General features: G+C 38.5%; 1 protein-coding gene across 2 annotated transcripts in view; it reads right to left on the minus strand.

Annotated features, from left to right (window-relative positions):
* The window catches only part of GSK3B (glycogen synthase kinase 3 beta), a 267,304-nt gene that overhangs the window by 161,912 nt on the left and 87,348 nt on the right, over nt 1-18,044 (minus strand). For both annotated transcript variants that reach the window (XM_030941605.1, XM_030941598.1), the window contains exon 2: nt 11,559-11,752. In XM_030941605.1, the coding sequence (XP_030797465.1) occupies nt 11,559-11,752 (194 nt within the window). The remainder of the gene's footprint in view (nt 1-11,558; nt 11,753-18,044) is intronic.

An 18,044-nucleotide genomic window follows, 5' to 3' on the forward strand; every position in this document is an offset into this window, starting at 1 on the left:
CTAGTGTTGCCTAGTATTTTTCAGTTTTTATTATTTTCTACTGCTTAAATTGAATTCTAATTTTCTAGCTACAAGTTTCTAAAAAAAAAAAAAAGCTGGGTTTTCTTAAAGCCCTATAAACTGAAAACTAGATGTTTCAGCAGATGCTGCCTCTAAGCTCCCCCGACCATCACAGAAGGAAATCTCTTCACTGCTAGTGCTGACAAGCTAAGAACTGAGGATGCCCAGAATCCTTCACCCCCACGTCTAGTGAATCCACAGAACCCAGGGTAATTAAAACAGTACCTGTTACAGGAATGAGCTCCTAATAAATATACCACACTCAAGTCAAAGCCTGGAAAGCTAAGAAAGCAACCCCTGACAGCCTCCAAAAAGTCATAAATATCAATGTAAAGAAATAAGAGATCTTGCCAGCGCAGTAGCTCACACCTGTAATCCCAGCACTTTGGGAGGCTGAGACACGTAGATCACCTGAAGTCAGGAGTTCAAGACCACCCTGACCAACAAGGTGAAACCCCTTCTCTACTTAAAAAACACAAAAATTAGCCAGGTGTAGTGGCAGACACCTGTAGTTCCAGCTACTCAGGAGGCTGAGACAGAACTGCTTGAACCTGGGAGCTGGAGGTTGCAGTGAACTGAGATCATGCCACTGTACTCCAGCCTGGGTGACAGAGCAAGACTCTACCTCAAAAAAAAAAAAAAAAGGAAATAAAAAGCTAAGGAAATATCAAAACCAAACAGATTCTTGGTTTGGAAACAAAATCATAGCATGTGTCATCCCATTCCTGGGGCCCCTTCTAATAATATGCCTGGGACTAATGTTCTTACTCTGCCTAATTAACCTTTTTCAAAGATTTTTATCTGACAGGATCATGGCCATTTCACAGACAACTACCCAAAAACATCTACAGATGTCATTGCTCCTACAGTCAACCCGAGACCAGAAAACTTTCCATCCTCTAGTCAGCAGCAAGTAGCAGAAGAACATGCCGTCCCTCCTCAAACAATAAGGTCTGGATTGACAGAGCAGGAGCACTGCCATCTTGGACAAGCCCCTCATTCTAAAATTCACCTTAATAAAAAACTGCCTAAATCCAAAGGGCATCAGCCTAATGGCTAAGGTCAGCATGACCATAAACCACAAAGAACATCTCCAACCAGAAACATTCCAAACTTCTCTCTGACCAGAGACATGCTAGCCCCGAAATAAACTCCCCTCCAGCTGGAAAGATGCTAGCCCCGAGATAACACCCCTCCTGGCCGGAAAGATGTCTGCCCCAAGATAACCCTCCCCTCCTCCCAGAGAGATTCCAACCCCACCATAAACTTCTCCACACACATAAACATTCCAAGCTTGTGATAAGCCCCTCGCCCTAAAACCAATATATATTCTTAATCTGTAACAGAAAGCGCTCCTGACCAAAATCAGCCAGAAGCACCTCTCAGGTTTCGTCTAAAGTGAACCTATCTTTAACTGCCAGCCGCATTTCATGTTTCTTTCCTCTTTCTTTAACTCTCACAATAGATATGCTCAAGCTTACAAAATTACTAAGTAAGTAGTAGACCAAAATCTTCCTCTGGTGCTTTCTCCAGAATATATTCAGAGAATACTCACATCCTTAAGGATCAAAAACAAACATCATCTCTCCTCACTCTCCAAAATGCTATAAAAGCAGGTATTAAAATGGTATTAAGCCAAGTACAGTGCCTCAGGCTTGTAATCCCAGCACTTTGGGAGGCTGAGGTGGCTGGATCACCTGAGGTCAGGAGTTCGAGACCAGCCTGATCAATGTGGTGAAACCCCCATCTCTACTAAAAATACAAAATTAGCCAGGTGTGGTGGTGCATGCCTGCAATCCCAGCTACACGGGAGGCTGAGGCAGGAGAATCTCCTGAACCCAGGAGGCGGAGGCTGCAGTGAGACAAGGTCGCACCATTGCACTCCAGCCTGGGCAACAAAAGTGAAACTCTGTCTCCAATAAATAAATAAATAAATAAAATGGTATTAAAAGTAGACTATGCTCTCCATTCACAACCTAACAATAGTGATACCTCACATCCCTATCCCTCTATATCCCAATTACAGAACAAGTGAAACTAGGCAGGAGACTTGAAACCTATGACTTTCTTCAAAGGAGAAATGAATTAAATTAAGCCAATATCACTAATAAACATGCAACTTACCAATTTTCAAGTTGGAACAGTCAGCCTCAACAACCATAAGGAGGTTTTGGGATTGACTAATGTTTTTCCTATTACAACAGTACAGGTCTCCTACATTAATTAGGTACCTACCCAATCTTTATCCCCACAACACAAACATTTTCTATCACAAGCACTTCCAAACTGCCCAAGTTTAGGTGGTTCAAGTATTCTGTCACAGTATGATGGACCACAGTGGGAAAAAAATAAAATACCACTGAAATGAAGCTTATTATACCAGAAATTCTTTTAAAAAGCCCAGTGTCTTAGGTATAGTTTATGTGACTACTGGCACACCAGGATAATTATTCTTGGTTTTCTTTTTATCTTCGACCATTATCTCTCTTCTTTTCTATTCACCAAAAAAAAAAAAAAAAAAAAAAAAATTGCCTCTCACTGCCATTAGGAGATTTTGCAGGTTGGTTTATTTAATAGAACAAGGAGGAGATCCTATTTCAACCTTCTGCTGGAAACACCTAATTATTTAAGGCAATCCCAAGCAGCAGCTATGTAAATCACAGATGTTAAAACTATAGACTTCTAAGTTGTCAGAGAAATTCCTATTTTATGATAATCAAGAGAAACAAATAGGTCGACATATCAAATTTCGTTTTTTGGCCACAAGAAAGAATACTTAAATTCCACAAAGGAAGGGTGATACAAGGAAAAAACTTAGCTTGGTATAAAGCAGCCCATCACTTTTTAACATGTAGAATAAAAAACAAGAAAACCTATAAAATAGCAACAAAAAATAAAATAAAATACTTAAGCATAAACTTAAGCAATGTCTAAAGTCTAAGCCAAAACTTCTGAAAGACATAAAAGTAGATTTGAACAAATGGAAAAATATTTCTTACCCCTGGCTAAGATAATTAAGCTCACAAATATATTAGTTCTTCCTATATTAATTTATAAATAAATCCCAATTTAAAAGATCAACATTTTTTTATAAAGTTAGATAAACTGATGCCAAAATTCATACAGAAAAATAAACATGTAAAAATAGGTAGGAAAACACCAAAAAGAAAAGCTACGAGGGCAGATTAACCCTATCAGACATGAAAACATACTATGAAGCCTCTATAATTAAAACAGTATAGCAGTGACACAGGAATATGCAAACAGCCTAGTGGAATAAAACGGAAAGTCCAGAAATAGAGCCAAGCACATGTAGAAATTTAGCATATAATAACAGTAACATCTCAAATAACTGGAACAAAGATAGTCTTTCTACTAAACTGTACCCAGACAAGTAGTTAATGATTTAGAAAAGATAAAATTAGATAATAATTCATACCATATATAGGAATAAACTCCAAATGGATCAGGGATTTAAATGCAAAAACTGAACCCTGATAACTACTAGAGGAAAATATATATGACTTACCTGAGGATGGCAGGAAAGTTTTATAATAATACAAAATCCAGATAAAAGAGCAATAAAGTCAATGCACAGAGGGGAGGAAGGACTCTTACATAGCAAAAAACAAAACAAAATAAAACAAAAAAAACCTACCATACACAAAGTAAAAATTACATATATCACACCTAAGTATAAATTCTATAATAAAGGGCTCTTCAGGGTTGATTGGGAAAAACCAAAATCGCATTTTTAAAATGGGCCAAAAAAAAAGACAATTCATACAGACTCACAAACACAAATAAAATGGACCTTGAATACATGAAAAGATGTTTAAGTGTACTCAAAATAGGAAGACTGTAAATTAAAACTACAATGAGATACCATTTCTCACCTATGAGATTATCAAAAATTTAAAAAGTAAGGCAACTTTTATAGCCAAAACTATGGGCCAACAGGCACTCACACTTAACTAGAGAGAATGCACATTGGTACAACCTTTATGGAGAGGCATTTAGCAGCTGTAAAAAGGATGAAAAAAAAAAATCTCTGAACTGATAATGCAATGAATTCCAGGAAACATAGCTTAAAGAAAAAGCAAAGTACAAAAGAGTATCTCCAATATGATACCTCCTCTGTGTAAGGAAGAAGAAAAAAAATGCATAAATGAGCAGGTATGTGTAAAACAAAACTGAGGAAAAGTAAGCCAGAACATAATGAGGTTGGCCACCTACAGGGAGCGAGTGGAAATAAAACAGAAAGAATTGAGAAGAAACTACACTAGATTTCTGACTTTTGGAACCATATTAGTGTTTCACAGAGTGAAAACATAAAATAATTTTTTTTAATCAAAAGGAATGGGGGCGAAGTTCTAAGAAGTGATACATACAGAAACAGATGAACCTAACTACTTCAAATTAATAGTCTATGCTGTACGGAAAATTTAAAATTACAAAAAAAAGAAAAATCCAAATACTTTTTGAGTATAATATAAAACCCATATGCCTTTCAAACTAAAGATAAAAAACAAGCACTGAACTCTGCCCCCAGGGGTATGAGTTAGCAGTTCTGAAACTAGCTTGTAAATTCTAGGATTGAGCAAATAAAGTAAATATATTGTGGATGACAGCAGCCAGGTTTTCTCACTTCAGAAAGAAGAGTTACAAATACAGAAATACAGAAGGCTAGAGTGAACTCTGTGATGTTGCTCTGCAATTAAAAGTAGTAATGTTTAATAAAAAATATAGAAAAAAACACGTGTGAATATGCTTGCATGCATGTGAACACACATACACCTATTGTCTAAGTTCTGTTGGCTAAGAGGATCTAGATCCAGCTTGAAAGGGCTTTCACTAGCCAAATCTGAAGCAATTTTTTTTTTCTTTTTTTTTGAGGCGGAGTCTCGCTCTGTTGCCCAGGCTGGAGTGCAGTGGCACAATCTCAGCTCACTGCAAGCTCCACCACCCGGGTTCACACCATTCTCCTGCCTCAGCCTCCCTAGTAGCTGGAACTACAGGCACCCGCCACCATGCCCGGCTAATTTTTTCTACTTTTTAGTAGAGACGGGGTTTCACCATATTAGCCAGGATGGTCTCAATCTCCTAACTTCGTGATCCACCCGCATCAGCCTCCCGAAGTGCTGGGATTACAGGCGTGAGCCATCGCGCTTGGCCTGAAGCAATCTGGGTATCAAAATAAATGACTAAGATTAGAACCCATTTAATAAAATAAGAATCAATGTGTCCATATGATATATACAAATAAATGAGAGAAGGGAAAAGCTTTCCTCATAATCCTTAGAGTAGAATCTAATTAATAAATAAAGAAGGAAAAAAAGAATTAGAAAATCACCATTTGTAGCCATTACTATAACTGATTCTAACAAAAGCTCATTAATGAGTACTGAAACTAGTTGGTAAAAGCTGTATGAGAAAAAGTTTATTTATATAGTCTAAAAGTATTTCCCTACAGATTCCTTATTAATGATGAAGAGAAAAACAGTAACTCTACAGTAAAGAAACCTAGCAAACACTACCTTAAGTGATAGAAGTCAATATCATCATTAACTAGACAGACAGGCATCATGGGTCTCCTGATATAATGCCTTAAGAAGAAAAAAATCATTTCTATGATATTCTTTCCAAAAATGAATATGCTGAACCTAATTATGAGGAAACATTACACAAACCCAAATAGCTGTCATATACTGTTCAAAAACATGAATGTCATGAAAGACAGTAAGTGAGGAACTCTTCCTGGTATAGAAGACTAGAGATATCACAACTAAACACATGACCCAGGATTTTCTTGTGCTACAATGGACATTTTTGGAACAACTGGACATATTTCAATAAAGCCTGTACATTAGATAATACTATTGTGCAATTGTTAATTTCTTGATTTTTTAAATAATTATTATGTGGTTACATAAGCAAATGTCTCTAAGTTTGGGACATTTAAGGGACATTTAAGGACATTTGGGACATTTTGGGACATTTAAGACACTGAATAATTTAGGGATAAAAGAGCCTCACACTTAAAAGCTGCATTCAAACATTTCAGGAAATAATATGTGCGGCCACGCACACACGTCTATAATCCCAGTACTTTAGGAGGCCAAGGCAGGAGGATCGCTTAAGCCCAGGAGTTTGAGACCAGCCTGGGCAAAACAGGGAGACATTGTCTCTACCAAAAAAAAAAAAAAAAAAATTCAAAACTAGCTGGGTGTGGTGGCACACACCTATGGTTATCTATTTGGGAGGCTGAGATAGGAGAATCACTAAAGCCTAGGAGTTGGAGGCTGCAGTAGCCGTGACCATACCACTGCACTCCAGCTGGGTTATATGGCAAAACTTTACCTGAAAAACATAAAAATAATATACAGAGAGAGGAAGAAACTGTAAAAGTGAGTGTGATAAATATTAGTATTTGGAAATCTGGATAAAAGGTTTAAGGAAATTATGTATACTAATGGCAATGTTAAGCCTGAAATTATATATATATATATATATATATTTTTTTTTTTTTTTTTTTTTTTAGGGAGACAGAGTCTCACTCTGTCACCAGGCTGGAGTGCAGTGGCGTGATCTCAGCTCACTGCAACCTCTGCTTCCCAGGTTCAAGTGATTCTCCTGCCTCAGCCACCATGCCCAGCTAATTTTTGTATTTTTTAGTAGAGACAGGGTTTCACTATGTTGGCCAGGATGGTCTTGATCTCCTGACATTGTGATCCACCTGCCTGGGCCTCCCAAAGTGCTGGGATTACAGGCATGAGCCACCATGCCCGGCCTAAGCCGGAAATAATTTTTTTTTTTTTTTGGTTTTTTGAGACAGAGTCTCGCTCTGTCCCCCAGGCTGGAAGAAAATTATAATGAACACGTAATAATATTGAGAAAAGGAACACAGTAAAGTACCCTCCTAAAGGGCATCAGCACATTAAATGCATCTAGAAGATGCCCAAATTCAAAACAAATGGAGGAGGCAGTGTTCAAGTGGTTAAAACAAGACGTATTTACATGGAGGAAGACTTGTACTTACATATAAGATGTATTTGCATGGAGGAAGACTCCCATTCCCAAGAGCAACAAAAAAATTACTACACATAACTAGATAAAATAAGTAAGAAAAGTTTAAGACCTACGTAACTATAAAGTTTTATATCAAAAATTGGATTAATGCAGAGAATTATCACATTTCTAGATGGGAAGGCTGAATACTGTAAATTTGTACATTCTGCCCAAGTAATCTGCAAATTTTACACAATTTTAATCGAATCTAAAGTTTGTTTTTGTTTTGTTGGGGCTGCAGGAGAAACATCACAGGCTAATGATATTTGATACACAGAGTTTTTTAAGAGAAAAAACAAGGAACACTCAAAATATGCTGTTAGTTCTCATCATCAGATAAGTGTTACATAAGCCAAAATGGACAAATCAGTGGAAAAGAAAAGGAACCCCAGAAGAAAATCCCGTGTATATACGGTAACATAATACATGGTTTTTAAAATGCCATTTGCCCACCAGTGGGAAAAGGATAAACTTTATAAAAATTGTTTCTGAGACAAATGACCTACTACTTGGGGAAAGGTTAACTTATATTACTACTTTATACTACATCCCAAAATATAACCCCAGAAAGATTAAAAAATATGGGAAAATAAAATTCCTAGAGAAAATGACATTATTTATAAGATACAACAGGCCCTTTCTCAGCATTATGCCGAAGCCCAAATCAACAATATCTGAAAAGCAAAAGATATCACAAGCAAAGTCAACACAAACAAATTATTTTTTCTCACAGACGGTTCATATTATTGTGGAGGCAGCTTCTAGGATGGCCCTAAATGATACCTGCCTCCTGGTATTCACACCCTTGTTTAATCACCTCACCAATATTAGGTTAGAAAAAAACTTTTGGTTTCTGTCTTGGGCTTACTCTTTTTCCAGTGGATCCCTTGCCATGTGGGAAGCTAACTGGCAAGACCTCAGAAAGCCCAGTGAACAGGCCCGTGTGGCAAGGGACGAAAGTCTGCCGACAATCACACAGTACACTTGGGGGCAGATATTTCCTCCTTCAAACAAACCTTCAGATGAGACTGCAGCCCCGGCTGATGCCTGGATTACCGTCTGGTGAGAAGCCCTGGGCCAGAGGTTCCTAGCTACTGCCATGCCTGAATTTCCAACGCACAGAAGCACGGAGATAATAAAATCTTTGTTGCTCTACATTATTACATTTTAAATGGGTTTTAACAAATGAGTAAGGAAGACACACACTTTAAAAGGGGGTAAAAAGAGTCACAACATGTAAAATGATGTTGTAAATTAAAAAAATTTTTCAGGGCCAGGCATGGTGATTCAGACCATAATCCCACCACTTTAGGAAGCCAAGAGGGAGAACCAGTTTAGGCCAGGAGCTCGAGACCAACCTGGGCCATGTAGTGAGATGCATCTCTACAGAAAATTTAAAACAGAAAAGAAAGTAACGAAAACAATTTTTCACCTACAGAACTGAAAAACATAAAAATATTCCTAATATCTAAAGGCTACACAGAAAATGGGCATTACTCATATTCAAATAAGGTACATTTAAATGGATAAAATCTAACTAGAAGGCAGCCTATATCAAGGTTTAAAGTGCTCTCCTACTCTTCAACCCTAGAATTTTACTTTTATAAACTGTATTCTGATAAAGCACATACATACAATGTTTGGTAGGGAAAAAAATTTTTAATAGCTATCAATTGAACAATGGCTAATTAGGGTATATCCACACAATAAAATATAATGCAACCATGAGAGAATGAAATAAAACCAACCTCTCTCTTTCTTGAGAAGGAGAAAGAGGGTGTGGTTTAAATACTTTGATAGAAAGAGGTATGATACTGTGACAATCTGATACTATGATATAGAAAGAGGGTTAATACTGTGAGAGAAAGAGAGAAGGGGTAGAGGGGTTTGATACAGTGAGGATAAAATGTGTTAAGGCACTGCAGAGTCTGTCTAGATTCGAATCTTTGCCCATCCGTCCACTTGCCAACTGTGTGACCCTGGACAAGTTAATTTAAAATTTCTTTGTACTTAGGTTTCCTTATCCAAATGATAACAATATCAATCACACAGTACCAATATTAGGTAAGAATTACGTAAAACTACTCATGTCAAAAAATACATATAATAAGCAAGTATTTGCTATCATCATTAACTACTAATCCCCCAAAATGGAATGTGTGGGTATTTAGGAGACAAATATTTTAAAAATGGAGATGCTGTCATAAAAAATACGGAATTTCCTAGTTTATGGACAATAAGGGCTCAAGGAATTTAGAATAGCAAGATCTCCGTAGCTGACTTGAATCATCTGGTAAGTGTCATACAGGAAGAATTTGACCTGAGTTTTCACAGATGCACAGAATTTACATAGCAGGAGAATGGGAGTGATAGAAACGCTGAATAAAAGCAGAGTGGTCATAGAGAAGAACATATTTCAAGGCCAGTAATATAAAAAGTTTGGAAAGTTAAGTATCTGGAGAAAATGGAAGACTATGGAAGTTTCTGAGTACACAAGTAAACTAGGCAGGTTTTACTTTCTAGACTATGAAGAGCCATAGAAGATTTATGGGCAAGAGAAACAACATGACCAGTGAAATCTCTGGGATTATTCTAGTCTTAGTATGCAGAAGATTAGAAAGGAGAAGACTAAGGTAGACGTTTATAAGTGATTAAGCCAAATAATGACAGGGTCTGACAAGAATAGTAGTGAAGAGAAAGAAAAAGAAGAGACACAGCCACACGACAGTATGAGGAAAAAAGAAAATCAAGTTAAACAATGACTGGATATTAGGGATGAGCGAATGGAATAGTCTGAATAACAGTGAATTATAAAACCATTAAAAAGAAAAAGCAAATCCAAAGTTCTGGGAACCAGTAGGAGAGATTTCCATTGAGTCTTAAAAGTTAAGCCGTGGTTAGATAAGATGACTTGCCAATTTGAGATAACAGTACAACATTCAGATACCAAGATCCAGTGGGTATTTGACAACATAAGACTAGTACTTGGGGGAGAGGTGAGAACTGAAAACAAAAACAACTGAATTGTTTAAAACTCTTTAGAATGTTCTAGACATTTACAGCAGATGGACACTAGAATGTGGTATAACTGGTGTTAGAACAGAACAGTGATCACTTCTTATTATTATATGCCTTCATGTTTACCATAGGTCTTAGCACATAGGAAGCTCTCAATAAAATGTTGCAGAGGTGGGAAGGGTAGGAAAGGGAGCAATGCTGATAGTGGCAGAGGCTTAATTACAGCAGCCAGTGTCTTCTGCCTGTCTCTGCTATACCACAACATAGAGATAACATCTGAACTTCCATGCATAGGCTCCCCTAATGAGGTACAGAAAAAGCAAATAGATGACAAGAACTGAACCTTGGGATTGCTAGTGTCTAGAGGCAGAAGGACAAGAAAAAGGAAGATAGCAAAAAAAAAAAAAAAGTTACAAGAAAAATGGATAGTGTTGTAACATGGTTTGGATGTTTACCCCTTTCCAAACCACATGGTTGACATGTAATCTCCAGTGTTGGAGGTAGAGCCTGGTGGGAGGTATTGGATCAAGGGGGTCAACCCCTTATGAATGGGTTAGCACCATCCCCTTCTTGATGAGTGAGTTTCCACTCAGTTCACAGGAGATCTGGTTATTTAAGAGAGTCTGGGGACGGGCATGGTGGCTCATGCCTGTAATCCCAGCACTGTGGGAGGCTGAGACAGGCAAATTGCCTGAGCTCAGGAGATTGAGACTAGCTTGGACAACATGGCAAAACCCTGTTTCTACAAAATAATAACAACAATAAAAATAATAATAAAGTCTGGATCTCCCCCTTCATGCTCTGGCTCAGCTCTCGCCATGTGATGCACCTACTCGCCCTTTACCTTCTGCCCGTGATTAGAAGCTTCCTGAGACATTATTAGAAGCAGATGTCTGCACCACACTTTCTGTACAGCTTGCAGAACTGTGAGCCACTTAAACTTCTTTTCTTTATAAATTACTCAATGTCAGGCATTCCTTTATAGAGATGCAAAAATATACTAACACAAGTTGCACCATGAATTAAAAAATTTTTTTCAAGAAAGGAAGCATAGGAAACTACACAAAATACTTTTATATGCTACAGGCAGTGTTCCTCTGGTCTACATCAACACAGTACAAGGGCGGGGACAGGTCGCTTTTTAAAGTATAAATTAAGAAATTTTAACTTACCTTTCACAGGATTTATATATATATGTCATTTATAATGACTACAAAAGTAATATTGCAATCTTCAGTGAATTTTCTCTCTACAAAATACATGACTAGAAATAAAATCATTGTAATGCTTGAGCTGGACAAAAATGTACACAATAGAAGAAATTTGAAGCAAAAAGAAACAACCAAAAAGTAATCATTTATGGTACATATATTATGACAGCAAAAAAATACATGAAATACCAGAGGTTTTACCTTAAATCTCTTGTCCTGCAATACTTTCTTGATGGCGACCAGTTCTCCTGAATCACAAAGTTTGGCTTGATATACCACACCAAATGATCCATTTCCAATCACTTTAGTGTCTGTATAGCTGACTTCTTGTGGCCTGTCTGGACCCTGCCCAGGAGTTGCCACCACTGTGGTCACCTTGCTGCCATCCTTGTCTCCTAACGGAAGAAAGGAAAAAAAAAATTTTTTTAATGAGAACTATAAGGAATTAAATAGAGAAAACTGCCAAAATATACAAGGTAAACTAAATTATTTATTTATTTATTTATTTTTGAGATGGAGTCTCACTCTTGTCACTCAGGCTGGAGTGCAGTGGCACAATCTAGGCTCACTGCAACCTCTGCCTCCCAGATTCAAGCAATTCTCCTGCCTCAACCTCCCAAGTAGCTGGAATTACAGGCACCTGCCACCACGTCTGGCTAATTTTTGTATTTTTAGCAGAGACGCGGTTTCACCGTGTTGGCCAGGCTGGTCTTGAACTTCTGACCTCAGGTGATCCGCCCTCCTTGGCCTCCAAAGTGCTGGGATTACAGGCATCAGCCACCGTGCCTGGCAAAAATAAACCATATTCTTTAGTACAAATTATTTTTCGTTTATCACATGTAATTACTTCAATTACTTGTTTCAATTATAAGTCATTTTTTAAACTCCCATGTATTCAGTCATTCCATAGACCAGACACAATGCTTAGTTTCAATCCCACGAGGTAGACAATACTGTTCCCACATTATAGGTAATAGGAAGAATGTTAGATTTGCCCATGGTCAAATAGCAAATTGTGAGCCCATAAAAGTCTGACCTTATCCATCCAATTCTAAAAGGTCTTAGGGCTTTCCTCAAGATCTTATTTTACTTGAAAATAAAATGTGTGCAAATAAAAATGTTTAATAATTCTGACTCTCTTCAGATCCTTCTGCGTTTAGGAAAGTAAGGCTTTGAGTTTTAAGTTCCCTGAATCTTCTTTTTCACAAAGTAGAAGACCTCTCAGAGAAAGCTCAGGTCGAGAAAAGACTGTTAACTTGGGGTTAACAGATATAAAACTTAAATAATCCAACACATTCTGAACTGAGGCCCAATTACAAGCAGATTACTGGCTCCAGGGTCTCTATTCACTCATAGCTCTCTTCTTCCCTTTTTTACCTTCTCTCATCCCTAGTAGCAATTCAAAGGCTTTCTTCAATTCAGGCACAAGAGCCACCTCCTACTTGACCAGGTACAGTCCACAGTCACCATGTTGTTTTCTCAATTCTTTATCGATTCTCTGAATTATGCTACCTAGTATCTGATCTAAAAGAGCTTTACATTGTTCTTTTAGTGACTTCAATGTACACAAAAATGTCTACTGTTTCTTCTCTCTTCCCTGACAAATCTAAAACCAATTCTCAGTACAATATAAGTCCTTAGGCTCACTTATTGGACTTTTACTTTTTCCTGTTATTCTTCCATTATGACAATTTTAATTTAAAAATACTAACTGAATTCCAACTAACCTAATAAAAGAAAAGTAATATAATATTTATGAGTATTTTTCTCTGTGAAATATAAATTGCTAGATAAATGAATATCCAAATGCACTAGTAACATATTATAACCAATATTTATATCCATTTAAATTCACAGAAGTATTAATATACACAAAAGCCAGTGAATGTCTGCGACCAATTAACACCTTCGTTTGCAAGATGGCATTCATGGTTGCTTCCAAGATGGCCGAATAGCTCTGGTCTACAACTCCCAGGAAGATCGATGCAGAAGACAGGTGATTTCTGCATTTCCACCTTAGGTACCTGGTTCATCTCACTGGGACTGGTTGGACAGTGGGTGCACCCCACAGAGGGCGAGCCGAAGCAGGGCGGGGCGTTGCCTCTCCCAGGAAGCGCAAGAGATCAGGGGATTTCCTTTTCCTACCCAAGGGAAGGCATGAGTGTCTGCACCTGGAGGAGTGATACCTTCCTGCCCAAATACCGTGCTTTTCCCATGCTCTTCGCAACCAGCAGACCAGGAGATCCCCTCCCATGCCTGACTCGGCGGGTCCCACACCCACATAGCCTTGCTCACTGCCAGGGCAGCAGTCTGAGATCAAACTAAGATGTAGGAGCTTGGTGGGGGGAGGAGCGTCTGCCATTGCTAAGGCTTGAGTAGGCAGTTCCATGCTCACAGTGTCAACAAAGCAGCAGGGAAGCTCAAACTGGGCAGAACCCACCGGAGCTCAGCAAGGCCTACTGCCTCTTTTAGATTCCACCTCTGGGGGCAAGGCATAGCTGAACAAAAGGCAGCAGACAGCTTCTGCAGACATAAACATCCCTATCTGACAACTCTGAAGACAGCAGTGGTTCTCCCAGCATAGCGTTTGAGTTCTGAGAACGGACAGACTGCCTCTACAAGTGGGTCCCTGACCCCCGTGTAACCTAACTGGGAGACACCTCACAGTAGGGGCCAACAGACACTTCATATAGGCAGCTGTCCCTCTGGGACGAAGCTTCCAGAGGAAGATCAGGCAGCAATATTTGCTGTTCTGCAATATTTGCTGTACTGCAGCCTCTGCTGGTGATAACCCAAGCAAACAGGGTCTGGAGTGGACCTCTAGCAAACTCCAACAGATGTGCAGCTGAGGGACCTGACTGTTAGAAGGAAAACTAACAAACATAAAGGAATAGCATCAACATCAACTTAAAGGACATCCACACCAAAACCTCATCTGTAGGTCACCAACATCAAAGGCCAAAGGTAGATAAAACCACAAAGATGGGGACACAGCAGAATGGCTGAAAATTCCAAAAACCGTAACACCTCTTCTCCTCCAAAGAAACACAACTACTCGCCAACAAGGGAACAAAAGTGGACGCAGAATGAGTTTGACAAGCTGACAGAAGTAGGCTTCAGAAGGTCAGTAATAACAAACTTCTCCAAGCTAAAGAAGCATGTTCTAGCCCATTACAAGGAAGCTAAAAACTCTGAAAAAAGATTAGACAAATGACTAACTAGAATAAACAATGTAGAGAAGAGCTTAAATGACCTGATGGAGCTGAAAACCATAGTACAAGAACTTGGTGAAGCACACACAAGCTTCAATACCTGATTCGATCAAGCAGAAGAAAGGATATCAGTGATTGAAGATCAAATGAATGAAATAAAGCGAGAAGACAAGATTAGAGAAAAAAGAGTGAAAAGAAACGAACAAAGCCTCCAAGAAATATGGCACTATGTGGAAAGACCAAATCTATGTTTGAATGGTGTACCTGAAAGTGATGGGGAGAATGGAACCAAATTAGAAACCACTCTTAAGGATATTAACCATGAGAACTTCCCCAACGTAGCAAGGCAGGCCAACATTCAAATTCAGGAAATACAGAGAACACCACAAAGATACTCCTCGAGAAGGGCAACCCCAAGACACATAATTGTCAGATACACCAAGGTGGAAATGAAGGAAAAGATGTTAAGGGCAGCCAGAGAGAAAGGTTGGGTTATCCACAAAGGGAAGGCCATCAGACTAACAGCGGATCTATCGGCAGAAACCCTATAAGCCAGAAGAGAGTGGGGGAAAACATTCAACGTTCCTAAAGAAAAGAATTTTCAACCCAGAATTCCATATCCAGTCAAACTAAGCTTCATAAGTGAAGGAGAAATAAAATCCTTTATAGACAAGCAAATGCTGAGAGATTTTGTCACCGCCAGGCCTGCCTTACAAGAGCTCCTGAAGGAAGCACTAACCATGGATAGGAACAACCGGTACCAGCCACTGCAAAAACATGACAAATTATAAAGACCATCGATGCTAAGAAGAAACTGCATCAATTAATGGGTGAAATAACCAGCTAGCATCATGATAGGATCAAATTCACACATAACAATATTAACCTTAAATGTAAATGGGCCAAGTGCCAAAATTAAAAGACACAGACTGGCAAACTGGATGAACAGTCAAGATCCATCAGTGTGCTGTATTCAGGAGACCCATCTCATGTGCAAATACACAGGCTCAAAATAAAGGGATGGAGGAAGATCTACCAAGCAAATGGAAAGCAAAACAAAAAATCCCGGTCTCTGATAAAACAAACTTTAAACCAACAAAGATCAAAAGAGACAAAGAAGGCCATTACACAATGGTAAAGTGATCAGTTCAACAAGAAGAGCTAACCTAAATATATACGCACCCAATACAGGAGCACCCAGATTTATAAAGCAAGTCCTTGGACACCTACAAAGAGACTTAAGACTCCCACAAAATAATAATGGGAGACTTTAACACCCCACTGTCAATATTAGACAGATCAAGGAGTCAGAAAATTAACAAGGATACTCAGGACTTGAACTCGGCTCTGGACCAAGCAGACCTAATAGACACCTACAGAAATCTACACCCCAAGTCAACAGAATATACATTCTTCTCAGCACCACACTGCACTTATTCTAAAACTGACCACATAACTGGAAGTAAAACACTCCTCAGCAAATGTAAAAGAACAGAAATCACAACAAATGTCTCTCAGACCATACTGCAATCAAATTAGAACTCAGGATTAAGAATCTCACTCAAAACCACACAACTGCACAAACTGAACAACCTGCTCCTGAATGCCTACTTGGTAAGTAACAAAATTAAGGCAAAAAGAAATAAGTTATTTGAAACCAATGAGAACAAAGACACAACATACCAGAATCTCTGGAACACCTTTAAAGCAGTGTTTAGAGGGAAAAAGCACTAAATGCCCACAAGAGAAAGCAGGAGAGATCTAAAATCAACATCCTAACATCACAATTAAAAGAACTAGACAAGCAAGAGCAAACAAATTCAAAAGATAACAGAAGACAAGAAATAACTAAGATCCAAGCAGAAGTGAAGGAGACAGACACAAAAAACCTTTAAAAAAAAAAAATCAATGAATCCAGAGGCTGATTTTTTGAAAAGATCAACAAAATAGACCACTAGCAAAACTAATAAAGAAGAAATGAGAGAAGAATCAAATAGATGCAATAAAAAATGACAAACGGGATATCACCACCGATTTCTGTATTTCCCACAGAAATACAAAATACCATCAAAGAATACTATAAACACCTCTACGCAAATAAACTAGAAAATCTAGAAGAAATGGGTAAATACCTGGAGAATACACCCTCCCAAGACTAAACCAGGAAGTTGAATCTCTGGATAGACCAATAACAGGCTCTGAAATTGAGGCAATAATTAATAGCCTACCAACCAAAAAAAGTCCAGGACCAGACAAATTCACGGCCGAATTCTACCAGAGGTACAAAGAGGAGCTGGTATCATTCCTTCTGAAACTATTCCGATCAATAGAAAAAAGGGGAATCCTCCCTAACTCATTTTATGAGGCCAGCATCATCCTGATACCAAATGATACCTGGCAGAGACACAACAAAAAATAAGAGAATTTTAGACCAATATCCCTGATGAACACTGATGCGAAAATCCTCAATAAAATACCAGCGAATCAAATCCAGCAGCACATCAAAAAGTTTATCCATCACGATCAAGTTGGCTTCATCCCTGGAATGACAGGCTGGTTCAACATACGCGCAAATCAATAAACATAATCCATCCCATAAACAGAACCGCCGACAAAAAACATATGATTATCTCCATAGATGCAGAAAAGGCATTCAACAAAATTCAACAGCCTTTCATGCTAAAAACTCTCAATAAACTTGGTATCGATGGAACGTATCTCAACATAACAAAAGCTATTTATGACAAACCCACAGCCAATATCACACTGAATGGGTAAAAGCTGAAAGCGTTCCCTTTGAAAACCGACATAAGACAAGGATGCCCTCTCTCATCACTCCTATTCAACATAGTATTGGAAGTTCTGGCCAGGGCAATCAGGCAAGAAAAAGCAATAAATGGTATTCAAACAGGAGGAGAGGAAGTGAAAGTATCTCTGTTTGACGTCTCAGGCCAAAAAGTCCTTCAGGGGATAAGCAACTTCAGCAAAGTCTCAGGATACAAAATCAATGTGCAAAAATCAGAAGCATTCCTAGACACCAATAACAGACAAACAGCCAAATCATGAGTGAACTCCCATTCGCAACTGCTTCAAAGAGAATAAAATACCTAGGAATCCAACTTACAATGTGAAGGACCTCTTCAAGGAGAACTACAAACCACTGGTCAACGAAATAAAAGAGGACACAAACAAATGGAAAAACATTCCATGCTCATGGATAAGAAGAACCAATAAAGTGAAAATGGCCTTACTGCCCAAAGTAATTTATAGATTCAATGCTATCCCCATCAAGCTACCACTGACTTTCTTCACAGAATTGGAAAAAACTACTTTAAACTTCATATGGAAACAAAGAAGAGCCTGCATAGCCAAGACAATCCTGGGCAAGAAGAACAAAGCTGGAGGCATTATGCAACCTGACTTCAAACTTTACTACAAGGCTACAGTAACCAAAACAGCATGGTACCGGTACCAA

The sequence above is a fragment of the Rhinopithecus roxellana genome, chromosome 1 (genome assembly GCF_007565055.1).
Source record: "Rhinopithecus roxellana isolate Shanxi Qingling chromosome 1, ASM756505v1, whole genome shotgun sequence".
NCBI classification, from domain to species: Eukaryota; Metazoa; Chordata; class Mammalia; order Primates; family Cercopithecidae; genus Rhinopithecus; species Rhinopithecus roxellana.